This window comes from Nanorana parkeri, unplaced genomic scaffold (assembly GCF_000935625.1).
Source record: "Nanorana parkeri isolate BGI_ZX_2015 unplaced genomic scaffold, ASM93562v1 scaffold431, whole genome shotgun sequence".
NCBI classification, from domain to species: Eukaryota; Metazoa; Chordata; class Amphibia; order Anura; family Dicroglossidae; genus Nanorana; species Nanorana parkeri.
In genome coordinates, this window is record NW_017306699.1 from 250,962 (window position 1) to 274,835 (window position 23,874).

Sequence of the window (23,874 nt, forward strand, 5' to 3'; positions counted from 1 at the left end):
AATAGACTATGAGCAGAGGGCATCGGCAGGCACTTCAGCAAGCAGCCCCGAAACCGCTAATAAACTGAGTTGAGGGCACCCATTACAGTAGGACTGTCTTGTAATGTCCAGTTCAGTAGGAACAGGAGTGCAGCACTTCAAAATGCAGGCTGAGGATGACCAGCAAGCTGTAAATCAAAGCTCTAGCAGCAATGTACAGAAAAGTCTTGACTAAAAAAAGAGGAATGGAATCAAATAGGTTAGTCTTCCACACAGCACAGCTGAGGAAAAGACTTCCATCTTCCAAGGACACTAGCAAAAAACTAAAGCATGCTGGTAGTGGGAGGTGGTTATCTTGAATACCTACTGTTTTATGTTAGTGTTTAATCCTACAGTAGGCAGCAGTATAACCCAAAAGGTGAAAGGCATCCCATTTCCCTCAATAGACAAGAAATACATTTCTTTTAGTCCTGATGTTAATGCTCATCAGGACAAAAAGGTGAAATGCCCCAACTGGATCACAAACGGCAGTAAAAACCAGATAGGGGTTCTAAGATTTCACAAAATACTAATAAAATAACCTTTATACTTCATAGAAGAAAGGATCAAGAGTCAACAAAATGGTGGTAGAATCCTCTATAGAAAATGGGAAGTTTCAATATTGCCATTAAAAATAGAAGACACAAAGTGACCAAGGCACTAAAGTAAAAGCAAACATAGTATAACAGGACAGGAGGGGAATAGAGGAACACTCATTGGTACAGAGACTATTCTAAGAAAAGTAAAATAAGGTTTTGTAATCAAAGATGATATCAATGCAATTAAAGCAGATACTGAGGTTACCATACAAAACTTAGTCAACATCACGTCAGTGCCCCTCTCCCAGCCACCACTCCAGTAATCAAGACTGTTTTTCCTATAACAGCACACCCATCCTCTATGGTCAGGGTAAAAGCCATGACTTCTAGGGTATTTCTGGTCCGATACGCTTTGTTTTCTAGGCACCAGCTGACATTAGTTTTGCCTCATGTACAATTCTAAGGAAAAGGCTAATGCAATAATTGTACAGGGTTTGGGTGACATGTATGCCACAATTATTCCCTTAGGCACAAACAGGGAGAAAAAAGCAAAAAAACTATTGTGAACAGTTATTAGCAAACTAATACACTTGCAGTGTATTTTTTTTCAATTGAACAAATTCTAGGATATGATCCTTAACATAGGGACACATAAATTGCATTAGCAAGAACACACAATAAGTGCAGGTTCCCACATTCATTAACCTACCATAGATGAACCTAAATATAATCATGATTTTATCCAACATTTTTTCAAGCTCTTCATCTGTAGCTTCTTTGTTTCCAGTTCGAAGTTTTGAATCCACATACTTTGCTGTAAATTTAATAAAAACTACATTAGAAGAATAAGATTAGCCAGTGTGACAATGTACACTAGATGTCATAAGCCTTACAAATATGTGCACCATTAACACTTGCCTGATCAGTGTGTTTGTATTTATTTAATCAGATTACATGTGTAACAAGTAATGTCCGTTTCAGGCTATAAACACATCTAAGAGGCAGGGTACAAAGTATTACATTTATGTGTGGGAGTTCAGAAGTAAACTGAGTTACCATGACAACCATTTAAATTATCTGCCAAGATACAATATTGAATATCATTACCTATAAGCTCAGCTGGTTTGTTTGGTCGCTTATTAATGAAGGTTTCAAAAGCTTCTTTCATGGCATTGACAAACTTCTCATTTTTCATGAAACAAATATCTATCACATGGTCAACTTTGTCTTTGAAGTCAAGCAATTCTTGTACCATAGTCCTATCCTTTTCTGGATTAATCACAATCGTGCTGCCAAAAGCCTGAAAAAAGATTATTAAATTTTACTTAAATCTATGTTAAAAAGCTATTAAAATGTGACAATGCTGGCATAACAACGGGTGTCTACACCGCTGCTAAAATGTGACAAATACTGGTATAAGTGGCGTCAACAACTCGATTGGTATAAGCCATAACAGTATTTTTGTACTCGCAATTAAATTCTTTTCTTTGAGTATACTGAGGAACACATTAAGTCTGAAACCTTCAGGACAATTGGACACTGACAAACAAATACTGTAAGCCAGCCAATGATAACCCCTACCAATAGAAGCATGCCTGTTTTTAACAATCAGTATCGAGATCACGATCATAAACACAAAGGACTGGGATCTGACAATCCGGCAGAGCTCACGGAGCGTCTGCTAGGAGTCTTATCATGTTGGCACACCACAACTGTCTCAAAGAGTCTGGAAAACTGAGGATCACTGGAATGCCTTCCAGCTCTATCCTGTGATGTAGACAAGGAAGACGTTTCAGGGAACGAAAGGCATAGATCAGTGTTTCTCATAACTGCTTGATGACCTATAGCTGGAGAAAACCTGTCCAGTTTGTTGTTGAACTTGGAGATCCACATCACGTATCACCCACCTGTGGCCAAGGTCCTGGAACACCTCCAGATGTAGGGACCAATCCCACAGGCCGATACCTGGGAAAGTCTGCCTGTCAACTGTCTACACACACGGTGGAAAAGTTGGGAACATGAACAGGACAAGATCCCCATTGGATGATCCTACACGCAGCGTGGTCCAATGCTATAGGAGACAGCCCAACTGCCTGAAGTTTCAGGATGTTGATTGGGAGAAGAGACCCCTCTCCCGACCAAGTCCCCTGCGCAAACAAGGTGCTCAGGACTGCTTTCCAGCCTGAAATCGGTTGTAAGGACCCTCCAAAAAAAAGGGGCAGACTTCCCTGAATCCAGAGTCTGATTCCTGAGCCACCAGGACAGGGACAACCTGATAGAGAGAATGTTGCATTGAAGAGGTCTGGAATTAAACTAAGGAAATTGGCCTGCCTTGAAAGAATACTTTTAAATCTAGGTCTCTTATGCAAAAGTGGAGTGTCAGACAGCTCCTGGACTAAAGAAGCCAGAAAGTATCTCTGGTGAATGGAGACAATAACCGATATGGTAAATTCCATGCGGAACTTCTGGACTCAAATGAAGACATTCAGGGGCGTGGCCTGGACATGGAGCCGTGAGGACGCGTATTGGGAGAGCTCTGCAGTAACCGAGCCGGACCCACGTTTTAAGCTGACTTTTCATCGAAACTTACTACATGCGCAAGGAACAGAAGATCCACGGCACTCACGGAGACCTACGTCCCACATAGCTGTACGATTTTTTCGCCCGCCGGCCCTCGACACCTACAGCCTCGTCCCCGTCCAAGATGGCGCTGACCCGCTCTTCGGCGGCAAGTCTCCAGTCGGGTAAGAAGCTGGGTCATGATGTTGGGTGACTTAAACTTTGCGCTTGATCCCCTACTGGACGTATCTAGAACAGCTTCCCACCTCCCCTATTCCCGCTTACGGAGACTTAAATCAGAGCTACACCTCCTCAGACTGACTGACGTCTGGCACACCCTGCATCCACAAGTCAAAGACTTCACATTTTATTCCTCTGCCCACAACACGTATTCGCGCCTCGACTATTTCTTTCTCCGCCACAAGGACTTATCATTGGTCGTCGACGCGTCGATTGGTGACATTCTGTTGTCTGATCACGCCCCAGTTCACATAGCGCTAGACCTCCTCCCCTCTGTCCCCAAGAGTCCCTCGTGGCGTCTAAATGAGTCTTTATTGCAGGACCCAGGGATACGCTCCGAGCTAGAACGAGAACTCCTCCGAATCCCTGGCACCCTCGGTGGTCTGGAAGGCGCATAAATGCGTCGTTCGGGGCGTCTTGATTCGGCACGGAGCCCGTAGGAAGCGGGAGGGGAAATGGGACGAATGCCCCTTTTGAGCTTCGGAACAGTGGAACTGTTCTGCCACAGGAACTGTGCAATTATTATTATTATACAGGATTTATATAGCGCCAACAGTTTGCACAGCGCTTTACAATATAGGGAAGACATTACAATCACAATACAAATCAAGACAAGATGGTAAGGAGGGCCCTGCCGCTGAGGGCTTACGATCTAAAAACACCTTGATCTAGAAAAATAAAGAGGGCTCGATAGAGAGCTGATAATTTGTGCAGTGACACATGAAGGTTTGAGGTAAGAAAGAAAGGAGGAGGCAGAGAGAGAAACTTCAGTTTGAAGTCATGGGATACCACCTCCTGTATTCAGGCGTCTGACATGCACATTGTCCAAGCATCCACAAAGTTTAACACATGTACCTCCACTGTGTGGCGTACCTTCGTGCAGAAAAAAGCATTGCTGAGGATTTGGCAGACTGAGTATCAGGTCTTGCAGGTGGAAGGGGAGCAAGTCTTGACGTGATTCCAATCTCTACAGAGAAACAACTGCCAATGCGGGAGCAAAGGGAAAGTACTTGCATCCTTAGGATTTTTAAAAGGCTGGAAACAGCAGTTAGAAAAAGCAGGCTGATCTCTAGTTTCAGAGTGGTGCACATTGCATTAGTGTCATAATGGTCTTTGTTCATTTACGTAAGTGCAGTAGACTGCAACTCCTCAGAGGCAAGCTCATCCTTCAAGGACTGGAGAAACGAAGAATCACACAGAATCTGAGAAAAAATGGGTTTGAAGGCATTAAAGACGTGGGCAAATGCGCCATAGAATCTGCAGCACAGGACGCAGGAGCGTCAGTCAGCAAAGTAAATGGGTCATTTGGCTCCAAAATCTTGCATGGTGAAAACCTCAGCCAAGATGGGAAAGGACACACCTACGCTGATGGAGCCAAGGAGCACTCAGAGGACCAAATAGACTAAGAGCAAAAGATAGGCTGCAGACGTTGGCACTGTCAGAAGACATGCTGCAGACAGCCCCAAAAACAGTATTAGAATGTGAGCTGGGGGCACCTGTTATAACATAACTACCCACCCCATGTTGAGAGCACATAGTAGTAAGGCAACATATAGGCTTAGTGTAAGAGGAACATCTTCAGGTACTTGTAAAACCCAGGCAGCTGGTAGCAGGCGAGGGTCGGCTGGCCAGAGGTGGCCAAAGTCACTGTGGGCAGGCAGCAGGAACAAATCGAAGACCGAAGTTTCTAGTATCTTTTTTCAAGCAGCAGGAAAATGCATCCTCAACGTTGTATGGATGAAAAGAATGCGTGAAGCATATGTAGCATGACATTCTAACAAGCAGACGACATCAGTGCTCAGTCCCACAGTGTGAAACCCTTGCACAGCAAAACTGGTGGGGGTGGGGAATAATGGACCCAGCAAGCAAAGTAATTTAGCTAGGTCTCTGTGCTTGGCCCGACATGCTAAGTAACTAAATGAGTCTTCAGTGAGACATAGCAAAGCTGTAAAAAAGACTTCCATCCTCTGAGGAAAAGAGGCATGCAGTTAGTGGGAGGGGTTATCCTGGGTTGGCCTACTCTTTGTTTGCAGGTGTTCAATCTTCCTGTAGGCAGCAGTATAAGCCCAAAAGTTTTGAACTTTATTTCCCTCAATGGACGAGAAAGAAATGGGATTGAATTATGTAAAAATGTTTAATACAAAATATCTACCTTGATGTACTCAATCCAGTGCTGAAGAAGGACTTGCACACCACCTCGGACTCTACTAAACAGCTGGTATAGCAGGGAGAGGTCCTGTATTCTGTTTTCATCCAAGAGATGATTTAAACCTGTTTATGGACCAACACAGCACAAATTTAAAAATGATACAATTCAAGCTGTACGCTCTAAAAATAAAACTCCCCAAAAACTAGAAGCTAAATATTTAGGGTCAATTAAAATAAGGCAAGGGTGAATTTGACTCTTGGGCAATATTAGATGAAATAACAATAAGTCACTCAAATCAAGTGGATAGTACAATACAGTGCCAATGTAATAAGATGTAGTCTACAGGATTAATAATTCTATAAAACATCATACCTTTCTGCAGAGTAGTTGTTAGATGTTCTCCAAGAAGCTGCTTTTCAACAGTGGCAATTAATGGTTTTCTAAAACAGGACATGAGAAATAGGTTAGAATACATAAAGAATAACCATAAAGTACTGAACCCAGACACATCCAGGTAATGAGCAGTTTTAGGAAAAAGGCAAATATGGCAACCCCTGTTTTTTTCAGAACCTGCTAACTTAAAGTCCATTTCCGCCTTTGTAAGTGATTAGCATTTATTGTGGTAATGTATAGGTGCAGTGATGATGTAAATGTGTGTACATTTTCATGACTCGCATTGCAGGCTTTCTTCATTTTTTTTAATCAACTTTTTATTAGGCCTGAATCCTAGAAATTCTAAATGTTGTCTACAGGAAACTCAGTCCGACACCGTGGTCAGATTGGAAAGCGAGCTGTAAACAGCTGCCCCCTTGCCTGTGATTCTGTGCAACATGATCACTAAACAACAGCATTTATTTATTTTTATTTGTTTAAATATTCAATTTTTATTAGTTTTGACATATAAAATTTAACCTACAATATTGTACATCAAGGTATGGCTAAAAGTCAACCCTTAATCATTTCCATACCCTTTCATTCATTTCATACATAATGAATAAGGCTATTTGTTCACATACTTTATAGATGACAAGTTACCTCAAAAACAAACACCAAACCTTACAAAATAACAAAAATATTAAAACAAGAGAAAAGAAACAGAAGAGAACAAAAGGAAAAAGGGAGGGATGTAGGGGGGGGGCTTCCGGCTGTCCTATCATTGGTCCCTTGAAAGTGCCTTGGCATCTAGGTCTTCCTATTCTATCCTAATATGGCATTATGTGCCAATTGTTCACCCACTGCCTTTTCAGTTAATTACTAGATGACATTAACATGTAGCTATTCTATCCTGTAGGTTTAAAGATGATCGTATAAAATTGTTCCACAGTTGACATATTGATTCATATTTTTTAGTATCCCTCTGAATGTACATCAGTTCCTCCATCAGTCTATAATATTCCACTCTATTATACCATTCTCTCATAGTTGGGATAGTCGTTTTATTCCAATGTAGTGGTATCAGGGTCTTTGCGGAGTTAAATAATATAGGTATCAGCGATCGTTTATAGACCGCGGTCGGAAGGTCCGTAAGATGGAGACATATCGGACTTATTGGTAAAGGAACAGTGGTAATCCTTTCAATCTGATCTACTATCTGAGCCTACACCAGCATTTACACACAAATACACTGTCCAGGGCAGGGGTCTCAAACTCAATTCCCTCGAGGGCCACTCGACAACATTTTTTCTCCCATGGGGGCCGCTCGCCAAATTTCAAACTTTAAAAAAGGAGAACCATGAGGTGAGTGATTTTCACTCAGGCTCATAGTTCGAGCCGACGTGTGACAATTAAACTGTCACACGTCGACTCAATAGATCGAGAAGTGAGCGAATGCATACCGTCGCTCGCTTCTCTACCCTATCCCTGCAGAGAGCCGTGACTGTCAGTCACGGCTCCCTGCAGGGATCCCCCCCCATCCGATCCTCCAGCGCTGACTGGAGGAACGAACGGGGGAGGTACAGCTGGCTCTGCCTCTAGAAAGGGCAGAGGCAGCTGTCACTCACGCAGCTGGGGGGATCTCGACAGTAATGTCGGGATCCGTCCCGGCAGCGGTGGTCTCAGTATACCACGAGCTGTAGCTCCCGGTATACTGAGCTTTGGGTCCTGGGAGGATGCTAGTTTATGTCCTCCCGTGACCCTGAGGAGAACTATGGGGAAAATCACTTACCCCATAGTTCTCCTTTAAAATAAAATGTAACTATATGCAATATGGTACTACGGACCCCAATACACACAATAAGGCCCCACTCATATCTGTAGGTTTAGGTGCAATTAGGGATTCCTGCGTCAGAAACTTGCGTTTCTGACGCAGGAATTCCCAGTCCCCCCAAACACCCCCCCACATATAACAATATAATTCCCAGTCTTACCCCCCACCCCACACCCGTAAGTTAAATACACAGCCCCCTCTCCGGCTTACCTTGTTGCAGGGAGGAGGCTTGAGCAGCGCCACGATCACCGATCCGTTTATCTAGTGGCGATTAGTAATGTCTGCTGCAGACATTACTAATCTAATCAATCCTTTCGGCCTGCGTTTAGCGAAGATGCCGGCCGAAAGGATCCGAGTGTCGGCACAGAAGCAGCTATGCGGTCTGCATCCGACAGAGATGCAGACCGTGTAGCTGCTCCCGCAAGTCTGGTACGCGGTCTGTGACTGTGTAACAGACTTGTGAGCGGGCTGCGGGCCACATAGTACCGGCTCGCGGGCCGGTACTTTGAGACCACTGGTCTAGGGGGAGGGGGGTTGCCACTATGAATACACAAAGCACAGAGGCAGCCATGTCCATGAGGATATGAAGAGGAAAGCTAACCAAAAAAAAAAGACGTAAGTTTATGTGTTCATATACAGCAAATGTATATGCCTGCTTCATGTACACTCGGTGTGCATTGCTGGCAAATGTTTTTTTTCTAAATATCTCCGCAAAGGTGAAAATGGGCTTTAAAAAAATGTCAATCAGTGTTGCGAGAGGTACAATCTCCACCTTACACCCATCCCTTCTTTAGGTGGAAATGCTGCAGAGAAATGTCTTGCAGTCTAGCTGCTGATAGCAACCTATTTGGAAGTATTGTGATACTTGCAAGCATTTCAAAGTGCTTCCACCTATGCTCTATTACTAAAGCTCTGGTAAATGTTAATGGAATAAAGGATAAATATCCCAATCAGCCCACTTGAATTTACTGAAATAATTAGTTAAAAAGATCAGCAAGCACCAATTAAAAGTAGTCCTCTTTCAGCATTATTCACTGGCATGCTGAATATTGGCCTCATTGATCTGAGAAAACAAGTAGTATTTGTTTTTTTTAGGCTAAAACAATTAAAAAAAAGTGTAAATTGCTAAAACACTAAATATAATTCTAATCCAAAAAAAACTGCTCAGCCCTGCCTGTCCCATATGGATAAACCAGAAAAGCATGCTATGAAACTTACTGTGTGCTTTGATCTAAATATGTAATGACTCGATCTGCCTCTTCTTCTAACCGCTTATTAACATGATGGAGATATTCTGGAACCTGTAAAAATAAAAAGTTGTCAAAGACTAAGATTTAACCTGCAAAATAAGTAAGCTTGTAGTTATCCATTGAAAATGGGAGGGAAATCTAAAACCAAAATACACATCAAATCATGGCTATAGTTTTAAAGGTAGCTGGACTGACAAGAGGGTAACATGACATTTTTAAGTTGATGAATACTACAACAACACTTTAAGGCAGAGCATACTTAAGATCTCACCTCTCTTTCCTGCATAAGTCTTTGTCCTTCTGCTGCATACAAACGATTTGTTTCTTCCAAAAATCGGTGTTCAAAGGATTCTTGATAAATCTAGACAGAAAAACATAGCAATAGTACTAGATTTCTAGCATCCAAGTAAGCCAAACCTTTCAAATCATAAAGTGTTACAAATGATAACGAGACCACTTACCAGTCTCTATGAAATTGCTTGTGAAATAAAATACATGCAAAGTGCTTGCAAAATGTGCAATAAAATCAGTGTCATTATACTGAATGGTATTCTTATGTTACTACATGCAGTTCCCATGCCAACTACTGTAATAGCACAGATCTCTTCATTGTGCAAGCAGTTTCACATGCATTTCATTTTCTCAAAGCTACAGAAGAGTGCAGAGGGCCTAAATCTGTATTCTTTTTTTACAAGGGTGTAAAAAGATCCAGTAACTGCATAAACACCAGCACAAAAGGTCCAAACCACTTACCTGTAGGTCAGATAGCATACTTAGAAGACTTCGTAACAGACTTCTATCAATGGCTTCCCCATTTCTTTCTCTCTCAATTAGCAGCAGAATACCATCAATTGTCTTAGTTTGAACTTTTTGATCACTAATTATGTGGGTTCTAAACAACTCTAGGCCCATGTCCCTAAAATAAATAAATACAAAAAGTAGAAAAGAAATATAGTCAACATTTGCAAACACAAGCAACAACAGCAATGCCATGTTTACTCAGGATGCATATGTAGTAATAAATATGTCCTGTTTATTTATTTTACATATGAAAAGCTAAAAACAGTTGAAAACACCTTGAAGGGAATTTATCAAAACTGGCGCAGACAAAATCTAGAGCAGCTGTGCATGGCAACCAATCAGCCTCTCTCTTTCATTTTCAAATCCTTAGTAAACAAACTGAAGAAAGAAGCTGATTGGTTGCCATGCACAGCTGCTGCAGATTTTTGATAAAATTCCCCTCCTTGTGTTAGCAGTACGCTGACTGGAGCACTGTGCGGCGATGGGGTGAGGTTGACGAACCACTGGAGACCGAAGGATCTGTTTGTGAGAAAACGTAGTCTGACTCTCCAGTGTGCTGATAGCAGGTTATTTTAACCTTTGACTTCATGCTAATCACACATGCTGTGGAATAGCATACTCTGGAATATGCATAACAGTATCAAAAAATAAAGCCTGGTAAATAAAAAAAATAAAAAAACAACTTTAGGGCTCTGCATTTAAAACAGTTATAGTGAATGCAAAATTGTGTGTTCTTGGCATGTGCTCAGGCAGGGAACATCTAACCCCTTAACACAAGCGTTATCACTAGGGATGCACCGATACCGATACTAGTATCGATATCGGTGCCGATTCAGAGTATTTGGGCAAGTACTCGTACTCGCCCAAATGCTCCGATGCCTAGCACGAGTACTTCCGGTATCAGGAAGCCGGACAGCGTGTTGACCGGAAGCTGAGATTGACCGGAAGCTGGCCTCGTGAGGTAAGGTTACCTTACCTTAGTATGTGTAGCCTGTCATCCCCCGGGGCCTCTCCAGCGAGAATGCGGCCTTCGTCCGGTACCCAGCCCGAGCCGTCCAATCAGGAAGCCGGGCGCCGTCTAATGACGCAACACCCTGCTTTCTGATTGGCCGGGAAGCTGGCATCATGCTCCCTCGTCATCTCATGACAAGAGAGCATGGAGCCGGCCTCCCGGCCAATCAGAAAGCAGGGCGTCGCGTCATTACACGGCGCCCAGCTTCCTGATTGGACGGCTAGACGGCTCCGGCTGGGTACCGGACGAAGGCCGCATCCTCGCTGGAGAGGCCCCCGGGGGATGACAGGCTGCACATAATAAAGGTAAGAGGGAACTTTTTTGTTACTCGGGGAGCCGGGTGGCGACTCTTTAAACGCTGCCCGGCTTCGCGGCTAATCAGGAAGCCAGGTGGCGAGTCATTACACGCCACCTGGCTTCCTGAATGGGACTTCCGTTACTCAGTAATTGGTATCGGCGAGTACCGAAAAAAATGTATCGGTACTCGGTACCAAAATACTGGTATCAGTGCATCCCTAGTTATCACCAAAGAGTCACACAGCATTCACCCAAAAGTCCCGCTTTTTTTTTAAATTGATTCTTGTGTGAAATTATAAACAGACCACCAAGAGTCATTTTAGGACTGAATACAGCTAAATGGAGTAAAGAAAAATGTGTTATAGGCAATGCTGCAGAATTACATGACTTGAAAGCCCAACACCCACCTAAACATTCTCTTAGTTTTGGATAGACCGTGACATTTTATTATATATCCCCACTAGGGTTAGTTAACCTCACTTCCTTTTATGTGACAATAGTAAGTAGAAACAAAAAGGTTATGCTAGCACGAAAAAGTAATAACCTCTGTCATGCAATTACTTCTTTTCCTGGTAATAGGTGTCAGACAAGGCAAGGAAGGGAAGGGAGAAATCTCCCCCCCCCCCCCCCCCCCCTCAAAAAGGACACCGGCAAAATGAAAAACCACAGATGTTCGCCACTCAATCAAAAACTAAAACAAATAAAGTTTTGGTTAAAGTTGGGGTTTTGAGACTTAGCATTTAGATTATTGCATAAGCCTATTTGTGACTAGTTCTCTTGAAAGATGAAGAGTGTCAGTAGTAAATTGTAACACAAACAATATTTTGCACATAGAACAAATGTCAGTTTTGAAACTTTTCTATATTAACGTGAAACTCCGGGAAAAATTACAATCTACACACCCAGTGTGCTTTTTCAAATACAAGGCATTCTGTGATTGAAGGAAAGGAGGGGCGGTATGTGACATCATCTCTCCTCCAATCATAGAACACCTTGTATTTGTTTAAAAAAATAAAAATACATTTTGTGAATGGGCAAGTAGTGAGTAGGGGTGGGTGATGCAACCGGTGAACTCCATTGCTCGGGTCTCAATCCTCACTCTGCGCAGTGCCTGGAGGGGGGGCATTAAGTGCAGGAGTCGGCATGCTCCAAGATAAAATGTTTATTTTCATATTCTCTGCAGCAGCCCTTCACACATAACATGCAGCTTTTGAATGATCATGTATATACCCAGTGCATTGTGTACATTATCATTTTTCCCGGAGTTCGGCTTTAAGCTAATTTTAACAAAAAAGTTTTAAGACATTATCTAAAGGTTTAAGGGCCATATTGTCTTTAGATACATCACTTCTAACAGCACTCTGGAAACGGAACTCAAAGTGTGAACATTATTGGGTATAAGCACTTCATGTACAAGAAAGATGTGCCCCTCCGAGACCACAAGAGCAAGCAAATGGTTAATAGGGGTACTTTGTAGTAATAGTCATCATAACTATGACAGCACAATGATTTCGTGCAATGACACCACCGTCTGAGTCTGGGAAGCTGAAAAAGGGGACATGGCTTTTAAAGTCACTCAGATCACATATATAGTATTGATATAAACAGCTCTAGTACTGCTTAAGAAGCTCCTGCTCACAGCTAAATCCCCTTTCTCTTTTGGTCTGTGTACATTGAAGGGAAGGAAAACATTCCCTTTGGGAAAGGGACTTTGCTGTAAAGCTGCCCACACACCTTACAATTTATCTGCAGATTTTCTGTGGTCAGATGGAAAAGGTGCAGCAGATTTCTCCATCTACACTTAACTGTGTGGATGGAGTAATCTCCACCTGGGCCAATCTGTTGCACTTTTTCCATCTGACCAGAGAAAATCTGCAGATAATTGTAAGGTGTATGGCCAGCTTAAGAAGGAAATGCAGTTACCTCAGAAAGCTCTTGAACCACTCTGTATGTTAAGCAGCTAATTATAGCAGTGACGTGTACTTTTCTTTTTAACAGCTACCCCTGAACTCCATGAGTGATATAATTGGACTAAATGATACCAGGAGCTGTCAGGAGTATCACCACAGAGTGCAGTAATTGGCTGCTCCAAAAAACATCTACTCTCCGTTCTGGACCCCAGAAAGCTCCCAGTTGCTGCTGAATTGTGACGTGTGGAACTGATTTTAAGTGTCTGTTGCTTGTAGGAGAGAATTCAGAAAGATAGATGCTGTCCTATCACCAAGGGCCTGTCACACACCATCTCCTAACAGGAAATGTTTAATAGTGGTCTTTCAAAAGCTTACCAAATAGATGGCAACATTGAGTTCTGAAGTACGTAGGTTCGATCCAGGAACAGGAAGATGCTTCTGATCATGATCTTAAATTAAAAGTAGACAAATTAGTGCAGTTTCCCTTTAAATATAACAATCTAGCACAGTTTCAGGACACTTGAGAAATACTAAAATTTAGGTTACATATAGTGTGCAATAGGGCTGCAACAACTAATCGACATAATCGATTATAATCGATTATTGAAAAAGTTGTCAACTTTTTCAATAAAAAAATATTTATTTTAAAAACATGTTTCAGAACATTATGTGAATGATTCCACCATCTACATCTCCCGTATTACCCTGGTGTCAGATGCCTGTGCGCCTCAGCAACCATTGTGGTTCCACCAGCAGCTTTTTCTATAGTCATTTAATGTATATATACTTAACTTTTATGATGCTACAATTACAAATGGAAGCTACAATGTATATTGGTCAAAATTCTGTTTTTAACTTAAGTTTTTGTTTTAACTATTATAATACAAAATGTATGCAGCTCCAACGGTTTGCGCAGTGCTTTACAAAATGTAATGTACAGTACAGTTACAAAACAATTTCAGTACAATAGGGTTAGGAGGGCCCTGCTCGTGAGAGCTTACAAATCTAGTAGATGAACCGTTTTAGCTTTTGTTAAATTATTTCTGTAAAAACTTTATATTAATTTTACAAATGAACACGTATGACAGGATGCATCTATGATGCATTGTGCAAAGTACACTGGTCTTTCTAATCCGTTTTGTTTTTAGCACAATAGTTTCGGTCTGAAAAATCAACTGCTTGTGATCTTAGTCTAAACTGAAGGAGCAGTATTGATTTACATGACTGTTTACAGAAGGAAACTTGAGATGAAAAGATTAGGCTACAGTTTATAAAAATAATTCCCTTATATGTGGATAGCCCCATAAAGTCCTGATGACAGGTAGCATGTTTAAAAACGCTCCAAAAAGATGCAGTAATACACTCCCTGCCAGAAGGTACAATGTCACTCTCCTTTTACCAATGTATAAAAAAAGGAAAAAAATAACTTACCATTTGTCTGCAATGATCCTGCCAGCACTTATCTATTTTCTTTAGGAAAAGAACGCTATCCAATGAATCTGTAATGAATGAATTAAGGGAACACAAACAAGCATAATAGAATTGATCAAACTGTAATCCATCTCTAAGGCATAGTACACATTATTAAAGTGAATCCGCCACTAAAGAAAAACAGATAAATAGCCTGCAAATAAAAGAACACTAACCTGTCCTGTCAATCTTCACTGACAATAAGGAGGAGCTTGCTGAAAAATCTTCTGCATCAGATACTTCCTCGAATATCAGGCGCTTGGTCCCCCGCTGAGTGCTGCGGTTTCTTACACCAGCCCCTACGTCACTACAGGATGAAGAATGACAGAGGCCAGCAGTAGAGACCACAGATTGTGGAGGGACCAGACATCAGACATTCTGTTGGATGCAGAAGATTTTTCAGCAAGTGTTTCTCAACAAGTGAAGATTGGCAGCACAAGTCAGTATTGTTTTCTTTGCAAGCTGGCCTCTTCTCTTAGTTTTTCAAATTAAAATCGATCACTTTAAAGTGTTTCGGTGCTTTGCCCACACAGGACAATGTAACAGAATCGCTTTAACTTGGCCCCCTCCAGTACCACATACTTTACTTTCCATGCCCCCTATTGCTGTTCAGCTACCAGGAGCAAAGAAAGCCCTTTGTAAGCTATGAGTAGCTGAGTCATAGCTTACGCAGGGCTGTGGACTCCCTGCATAAGAACAATGATTGTCTGTAGGCTGCAGATCTTTTTCCCTTACCGACTTTCCATGGCTTATTCCACATTGTGTCTGTGTGGAGATGACCATGTTAATGTAGGAATAGGGCTTGACTTTCTCATGCCAGAGCTGAAACTCGGATGACGGTGACCTTATTACTAGAGGGGTAATGATCAAGCAGCAGTCGAGGTTCAAAAAGTACAGATCCATACAATGAATAAGGCAGAAGCAGGAAAACCCGTAAGCTGCAGGTACTGGGGTACATCTTCCCCTCCAGCAAGTAGAATAGCAGTGGTTTTTTTTTCGTCATCTGCATGTTTTTTATTTAGTGACGAAAACCAAGTAATAGAGAAGTTAATGGAATGAAAACGAAATTAAAATTCTGGGAGTCACTATTGCATTTGGACTTCTGCTTCCCTGAGCACCTCCTCTTCCTGTAGTAGGGAGACATGCATGACTGAATAATAACCTACTGATCAACCCAGGGGGACACCAGCTTGCAAACACTTGCTGCACAAACATCTCAACGTCAGGGAGAAAGAGAAGAGCAGATGAATGGATGAGAACACGACTCTTCTTAGACCATGTGGGGCAACCATCGTAAGTCATAACAGGTTAAAAGAGGTTTACTCCAGGAATATATAATGGGTTTGGAAATTCTAGAGACTGGCTTAAATAATGCAATACACTTTAAATAAATCCATTAGATTAGTAAAACCTACTGGAGCTGTAGTCGACTAAAACCTACTGGAGCTGTAGTCGACTAAAATCAGAATAAAAATGACTAAAAAAACAACTGAAACTAAAATGGCATTTTAGTCAAAAGACTAAAACTAAGACTAAATTGAAATTTGCCATCAAAATTAACACTGTAGAATAGTGAGCAGCACAGTAGTGGCCTCACGTAATCTTTTGAGTCTAGCAATAACAGACTCAGTGCCTTAGATGACCTCACACTGCAGATATATAGATAAGAGGCTACAGAAGATAAATGCCTAGGCAAAGGAAGTGTACTGCTATTCAGAAGAAGGAATTCAAGACAGATTTTTCAGGCTCCTGCTTAAGTACAACTGACATGTACAGACATTCCCTTTAAGAGAGACAAATCATTACTTTTTGAGCTCTCATCCACTAAGTATTTCAGGGCCGTACATTTTTTTTTTTTTTTTTTTTATGGCAGAGGCAATGAGTGCCAGAACAAAAAAGTCAAAAGGTGCAAACTTTGAGGATGTAATCCTTATGCTTGCCTCAAAACTTTGTGGGTCATGAACCTGGAGCAAGTATGTGGCCAACAGGTGCCCTAACACTTCAGTGGCTGCACACTTGCTCCAGGTTACTGCACACTTGCTTCGACTCAGGAAAAAGTGAAGCATGTTTGAGGATGACAGTTCTGAAGCTTGAACTTTCAAGTCAGCAAAAGCAACTCCGATGGTTGTACTCTGAAAGGCTTCCTTTAACACTTCTTGCTCTAGTGCTTGGGAAACTGAGTAAGGTAGCAAACTCTACGGCTCACACCAAATAAACTCCAACTTTTAGAGTAAGCTCACTTTTAGACTAAGCTCAGTATACCGCGAGCTACAGCTCGCGGTATACTGAGACACCGCAACCGGAGCGGATCCCGACGTAGATGACGGGATCCGCCCAGCTGCGTGACAGCTGGCTCTGCCTATCTAGAGGCAGAGCCAGCTGTACCCGCCCCCTCCCGTTCCGCCAGTCAGCGCTGACAGATTGGAGCGGGGAGAGGGGAATACAGCCCCTCCCCGTCACGGCAGAGAGCCGTGACAGGATCGAGAGGTGAGCGAACCTGGTATGTGTTCGCTCTCCTCCCGATCTACTGAGCCGACCAGTGACAGTCTCATTGTCACAGGTCGGCTAGAACTATGAGGTAAGTGGAAATCACTCCTCATAGTTCTCCTTTAAAGAAATTAAGGCAGATATGCTAGAATTTGTAAAAACGTTATATTTAATGATTTTAAGGAATATATTACTGGATTAGAGAGTTGTGATATAAAAGTCTTCACGAAAAGGATATTCTCTGAATTGGTGGATTTGTGCTTTAATGTGGTCCTCACAGATCTGTCGCAACTGTTTGTAGAGGTTTGCAGATATCTTATAAGAGCAAAGGTTCTCAACAGCCTGCAATAAACAATATAAACATCAATACATGCTAAGAAAGCAAGGGGAAAAAAAAAGTACAAAAACACACTGTTAAAGTGATAATTTCTTTGAAACCCCCCCCAACTCCTGATGTGTCCTGAAATCACTATGTATCAGCTGTGTTTCACCATAGAGAATAATGATCATTCCTGTCCTAAACTCAGCACATGGACTTGGGAGGGAAATTATTGCAGACAGGCCAGAGTACATACTACATGTAACAAGATGTCAAAACACCATCTGGCCAGAAAGAACACTGATTTTCAGCATGCGAGATCTGTACCTCTAGTTTACAATTTCATAAGCAGGGTAGGGAAGGTGCAGACATGAGTCATCTCAGTTCTTTATCGCAACTGAATTCATGGCAGTGTCTTGATCCAACTAAGTATCTAATACATAATATTAAGGTGTTATACAATGCCCGACCTCATTTTTTTTTATTCTCAAGAGTTGTTAAACTCACCTGATATAATTCTTCCAAGTTGTATTTTATTGAAGTGCTATTTTGAATGGCTTCAACAGCTTCTTTCAGTTTCTGCCAAGTTTCATCAGTGTAGTTTTCAGGCAATTTTGGTTTATCTGTGAACACATGCAAATGCATCAAATGTACTGAACTGATAAACGAAACAGTGTAGCTTTCCTGGTACCCAATATGGGTTTAAAAAACTACCACAAAATGCCTCTGCGGGGCCAAAATCCCCAACAGTGTTGTCAGTCCTTCCCAGTTCTCTTTTGCTGACAACAGAACATTTCTCTTATCTCCATAACATAAGAGGTAGGAGCTCGGCAGTTCCAAGGAGAACTGCGCACAGCTGATAACACTGCTTGAGACTTCCATGCTGCAGAACATTTAGAACTTACTGGATTTCTGGCATTATCAACAAGTATTGTTTTTTCTTTTTTGTTAACATGAGCGACAATTTTAATGATAAAAAAAAAATGAGGAAGCATGTAGTTGTTGCAGACATGCACTGTTTATGGGGTAGAGCCAGCTGTCAGTCACGCAGTTGGGTGGATCCCGTCATCTAAGTCGGGATCTGCTCCGGCTGCGGCGCCTCAGTATACCGCGAGCTGTAGCTCGCGGTATACTGAGCTTAGGGTAACGGGAGGACGCTAGTTTGTGTCCTCCCGTTACCCTAAGGAGAACTATGGGGAAAAACACTGACCCCATAGTACTCCTTTAACTCACAAGCCATTTCTACTTTTCAGGATGATTATCAATATTTGCTTTTCAATTTTTCTAATTGTGTCAACTAAAACAAAAAGGTTTCAAACAATTGACCAGAAGTTTTGTTTTTTTCTTGCACACAGTTATATTTCTAACTTCTCTCTGTGAAGCTCTTCCAGCTAGACAGTAGAGTGTAGATTTTGGGGCATAGTCTCCACCCAGAGACACAGTCTGTGCAGCGAAATACACTGAGTGGCCAGATTATTATGACCACCTGACGTCTGTAGTCAAATTAGCTATAATTTCGCGCTGAAGTTGCTTGAGGGCCAGACCATTATAAATAGGGAAGCAGGTTGTTTCCCACGACAGTAGAAGTGATTTTTTTCTGAAGATACGGGTAAACAACGCGATTTAACAGCCTTTGAACGTGGGATGATTGTTGCCGCTCGGAGCCATGGAGCGAGTATCAGCAAAACAGCAGAATTCGTTAAATGTTCAAGAGCAGCTGTTAAAGTGTTTAAAGACTGGACATTCAGCTGAAAATCTGGGTCTCAACGTGGGAATTGTGGCCGTCAACAACTAGTCAATGTTAGGGCAGATCGGAGAGTGGCAAGACTGGTACAAGACACCAGAAGGGCAACAGTGCAGTGTCAGATTCCCCGCATCACCTTTCAACATCTCGTGGAGTTACGAGGTGGCCCAACAAAGGCATCTCGTGGCCCAACGAAGTACTGATGGGGTGGTCATAATAAGTGCAACGGATTCCTAAACTGAGTGGATGGAGGAATCTCCCACTGGGCCAAGCTTCAGTATCTTGCTAGTCGGCCCCGCTGGCTGTCAAAATACCTGAACAATGCCTGCAGCCAATCAGATTGTTCAGGTATTTTAACAGCTAGCGGGGCAGAGTAGCAAGATACTGAAGCTTGGCCCAGTGGGAGGAATCTTTTGCACTTTCTCCATCTGACCATAGAAAATCTGCAGATAATCTATAGGTGTATGGCCAGCTTTACTCTGCTCAGATGATGTCGACATTAGGATTTAATTGTTTTTTTTCCTGAGGCTTGATCTGCATTACTCTGAAAAGGCACAGTAGCTCAAAGGTTTGTAGAACTGCCTTGTCACAGTCAGGAGTATCATGGTACTGTAACCTAATAAATGTGTCAACATCTGTCAAAGAAACTGCAAAATAAGTGTACCATTTTCCTGGTATGACAACATAAACAGAGACACAAGCTTTATTTATGCAATGCAGTCAAGTTACCAAATTGTACAATTTTTAAAAAAAGGTGTAAAATATTTAAAACAACTCTTTCCTGTGAGGACATGCTTGCAGACATCAGTAAGGATGCTAGTAATAAAGGGTAACACTAAAGTAAGCCTAGTCTATAAAAGAAGATGGCACATACTTACCAATCCAGTGGCCTGTGTCTTAAAACTCTGCCATGTTGCTTGATCTGCGGCAGCTGCATGTATCTAACAATTCCACGTGTGTCATACCTGCTCGCAAAGCAGCAGTGGTTTCTCCTATCAGCTTGAATGTCCTGAAGTGACAAGGGAGTCTGAAGAGAAACCACAGCGCACAGCACCAAAGCTTGCATTGGATACACCCAGAAGTGTCGGGACTGGGGCTCGGACAAGGGCTACTGGAAAGGTAAGTTCATCACATCTGCTTTTACATTCTGGGCATACATAAGTTTTGACCCTGTGCTGACAGAATTACTTTAAATCAATAAGTTTATTGTGATCAGATTCCAGAAGATGAGGGGGAAAAAAAAAAAGTAATTGGGTTTTGCCCATAAAGGCCATAGCAGTAAATATCTGTTCCTCAACCAGGTGTGTGGAATTCCTATCGCCCGACGCCCGTGACATGCAGCTTCGGGTGCCGGGCGAGGAGTCATTTTGAACATTTAGCCCTACTTTGGACAAGCAGCGCTAAATGTACAACGTGAAGGCCGCAGCTTGTTTCTATACAAGTGATCTGATAACTTGTATGAAACGAGCAGCGATCTTGTCTAGGCCCCTTAGGGGAAGGAGCGTTCGCCAAAAGGTAAGTATAGCGCGCGGGGGGGGGTTAGTGAACATTGCGTGAGAGAGCGCTGCTGCCAGGCTACCACAATGTGGCACAGTGGAATGGCAGCGGCAACACACACGCTTTTATTTGCATGCAGATGGTGGTGGTGGTGGTGGCAGGGTTGGTTTTATTCCCATCACACGGGGGCTTACAAGACCTTGTGAGATAGTTTGGAGGCGACAGGTTTTCTTTAAGGAACCTGCCCTCCAACACAGAACAGATCTTTGGTGCAGTTTCTGACAGCTGAGACCGGTGGCGCTGTGATAACAGCTCTCCAGTCTCACTGATCACAGAGAGAAGAACGGAGAAAGGACTTTCTTCGCTCTGCTCCCTGCGATCCATCCTGTGCTCATTTGCCATGGTCCTTGGTCCCCCACAAGAGCAGGGGAACCCGAAAACCACGGCGGGGAGGGGACATACAATCAGGCTGGTACAAGTGATCTGAATAGATCACTTGTATAAAACGTGCAGCGGCTTCCTGTTGTACATTTAGCCCCGCTTGTCCGAAGCAGGGGTAAATGTAGAAAACAACAACCCGCACAGTGACTGGAATTGCATGTCCCGGGCGTCGGGCAATACGGTAATAGTTACGCACCCCTGATGGGCGATTGATGTCACCTATATGGGGCAATGTCTGAGGCCAGATATGCACAGGAGGCCCACTGGTACTCAACTCTCCAGTGCTCCACCACCGAGTGTTTAAAAATCTAGGGTTATATGTCAAAACAATACTTATTAGATATGAGCTTCACTTCATAAGACAAATGTAAGACCCAGTTAACACTGTCGCTATGGTAATGCACACATCATCATTATGAGGATCTGTTAGATTTTCTTTTTCTACCTCAGCCCAAAAGGGAAACAAACACACACAAAAAAACTACTAGAGTATAACCAGCTCAACACATTTTTTGTAAAGTAAGCAGTGCAAGTACCTGGGTAACAAGGAACATGCTAGAGGAAAGAGCAGAGTGACAAATGAGCTTCCCGACAGCGGCCCGAGACAGCTGCCTCCTGACAGTTTCTTTCCTCCCCACTAGTCGCTGCTCTGTGTCAGAGGGGACACAGAGCAGCGCCCAGCGGGGAGGAGAGAAATCACAGATGCGCCACAATTTTGTCAGAAAAATGGTACTTCGGCATTTTGCTCAAAGTACCATTTTCAGATGGTTTCGGCGGACGAATTTTCGGTGCATTCCCTAATAGGTGCAACCACTATATCTGTATCGAATCGTACATTAAAACAGGGATGCAGAAATCCCAGGAGCCCAATAGCCAATGCTCCTTACAAATGACAGCTGCCTGCTAACTTTTGAATTTTTCTCTAGTCTAGTCTTGAAACTGGAAAAGTATCTGTACTTGTAGCGAGTACGGTACTTGGTATCTGGACATCCCTACTTTAAAAGCAGTTGCAGAGACAGATCTGTTTTCTCTTTGGAGACAAGGCTAAGAGCTTATTGTAATACATGCTGCAACGCACCATAGATGTGTAAGGGTGCAAGGTCATTTTCCGTGGCACTTAAAGACAACACACCTCTGACACACATGCATTAGAGCACACCACAGCACATGGTAATGTACCACTGTGCATTGCGGCACACTACTTCAAAAGATTGTGCTTGTCCATTTGGTGTGTTCATATAGCATATGTATAGCCAATTATTAGAACTATGAATAGAGTAGAAAAGAATTTAAAACCAATTTATGCTTTACCATGTCCCTTTGGGGAGATTTACCGTCTATTCCTGTCTCAGACACACAAAAGGAAAGATCTACAAAGTCAGGGGAATTACCCGTTAGACAATTGCTCCTGGAACAGATGTTCTCACTGGAAGATTTATCCTGACCCCTTCTGGTGACATCTCAGAAATGTTGGCATCACATCACTTTCTGTCTCAAGAACCATGGTAACCAGGGCAAACAGAAAAAGTGAATCTCCCAAAGAAGGGGGCCACAGAAAACTTGACATGGGTTCTAACCCTCCCCTATTCTATCCAAAAACGAAAAGGACAAAAGGTTTTCTATACCATATAAAAAGACGACCAACATTAGCACCCTTGATAGTGTTATATGGCTCGTCCGAAGACCTGCAACTGTCACTTTTGCTGGACAGCTTGGCCCTCATATAAACGTAGAGTAAATACAAACAATTGGCTTGTCTAATAACGAGGGATTACATTGAACACTATTACTACGTGTCGGGGCGGGTCTATTCTAATTCGATACCACGCTATACCAGGAAGTAGCAGACGAGTGAGACGCTACACTACACCGGCCGGTTTTTCCGATTTTAAACTGTGAGTGATTCTATGTTTTTATAAATAAACGTTTATGCATACCACACCATGAGGAGGTTTCTATTTTTTATGTAAACCCATAACGGGCCGAATGTTACCAAAAGAAAACATTTGAGATGTGGACCCTCTAACTTGGGATTTTTGCTTCATTACCTCAACTGCGGGGTGAGTACACACCCAAAAGGGGGCAGTTTGAAAACACTGACAACACCGTGGTGTGGGAAGAATTCACAAACTGATTCACCAACTGGAGATATTTGCTTGAAGTGTTCATCGGATCCAATTTTTAGTTATATCACGGTTTTCTAATTTCTACGATAAATGGATCACCATTTGGGACTATTGTAAAGTTTTATGCTGGTTATCAGCTGTTCACAAAAATGCTTTGACACTAATTTATCACCTTATTATTGAAAGACACAAGAGTGAAAATATTATATATTATATATTTTTTGACACTGTATATAATTCTGATACTGGATATTTTACACTGTGGATACACTTTTTATTTATATTTAAATAGATAGACACTGAATATTATAGATTTTTCATATTATCTAATTTATATATATATATTTATATTATTTACATATTTATATTTATATCATGCACTTTATTATTTTCTAGCGCTGCACAATTCACACTTTATACTATTACTACAAGTATTTGCCTCCTACAGTTACCATAAAACTATGTTTCCCTCTAGTTGGCCTTTAAAAGGAGGAGATCTAAAAAGGCACCCAAACCTTTTTTTGTCATTTCAGACCAGGTTCTGTAAGAGATTTTTACATGCACATTGGTTTAGGAATAACACAAATGTTATACTAATCCAGAGAATATGACTTGACTGGCTATCCAGATACAAGGCACAGCAGTGACTTTGGTTTTAGGGTTTACCATTAGATTTTCTAAAATGATGTACTGTTAAAAGGAAAACTCATGCTTGCAGGGGAGCTACTCCCACTGATGTCATCACATCTTATGCAGGTCCATTGCATTAGACACAATGATGCTGAGGGACATTCAATAGCCACAGTGGA

The 23,874-nt window shown here is 42.1% G+C and overlaps 1 protein-coding gene across 1 annotated transcript in view; it reads right to left on the reverse strand.

Moving 5' to 3' along the window:
* The window catches only part of CUL4B (cullin 4B), a 43,387-nt gene that overhangs the window by 15,271 nt on the left and 4,242 nt on the right, over nucleotides 1-23,874 (reverse strand). Inside the window, exons 3-13 of the mRNA XM_018560085.1 lie at nucleotides 17,765-17,880; nucleotides 17,177-17,280; nucleotides 14,413-14,482; nucleotides 13,357-13,430; nucleotides 9,715-9,877; nucleotides 9,233-9,322; nucleotides 8,930-9,012; nucleotides 5,878-5,945; nucleotides 5,509-5,627; nucleotides 1,665-1,857; nucleotides 1,267-1,371 (exon numbers count right to left, since the gene is read on the reverse strand). Coding sequence (XP_018415587.1) covers nucleotides 1,267-1,371; nucleotides 1,665-1,857; nucleotides 5,509-5,627; nucleotides 5,878-5,945; nucleotides 8,930-9,012; nucleotides 9,233-9,322; nucleotides 9,715-9,877; nucleotides 13,357-13,430; nucleotides 14,413-14,482; nucleotides 17,177-17,280; nucleotides 17,765-17,880 — 1,185 coding nt within the window. The remainder of the gene's footprint in view (nucleotides 1-1,266; nucleotides 1,372-1,664; nucleotides 1,858-5,508; nucleotides 5,628-5,877; nucleotides 5,946-8,929; nucleotides 9,013-9,232; nucleotides 9,323-9,714; nucleotides 9,878-13,356; nucleotides 13,431-14,412; nucleotides 14,483-17,176; nucleotides 17,281-17,764; nucleotides 17,881-23,874) is intronic.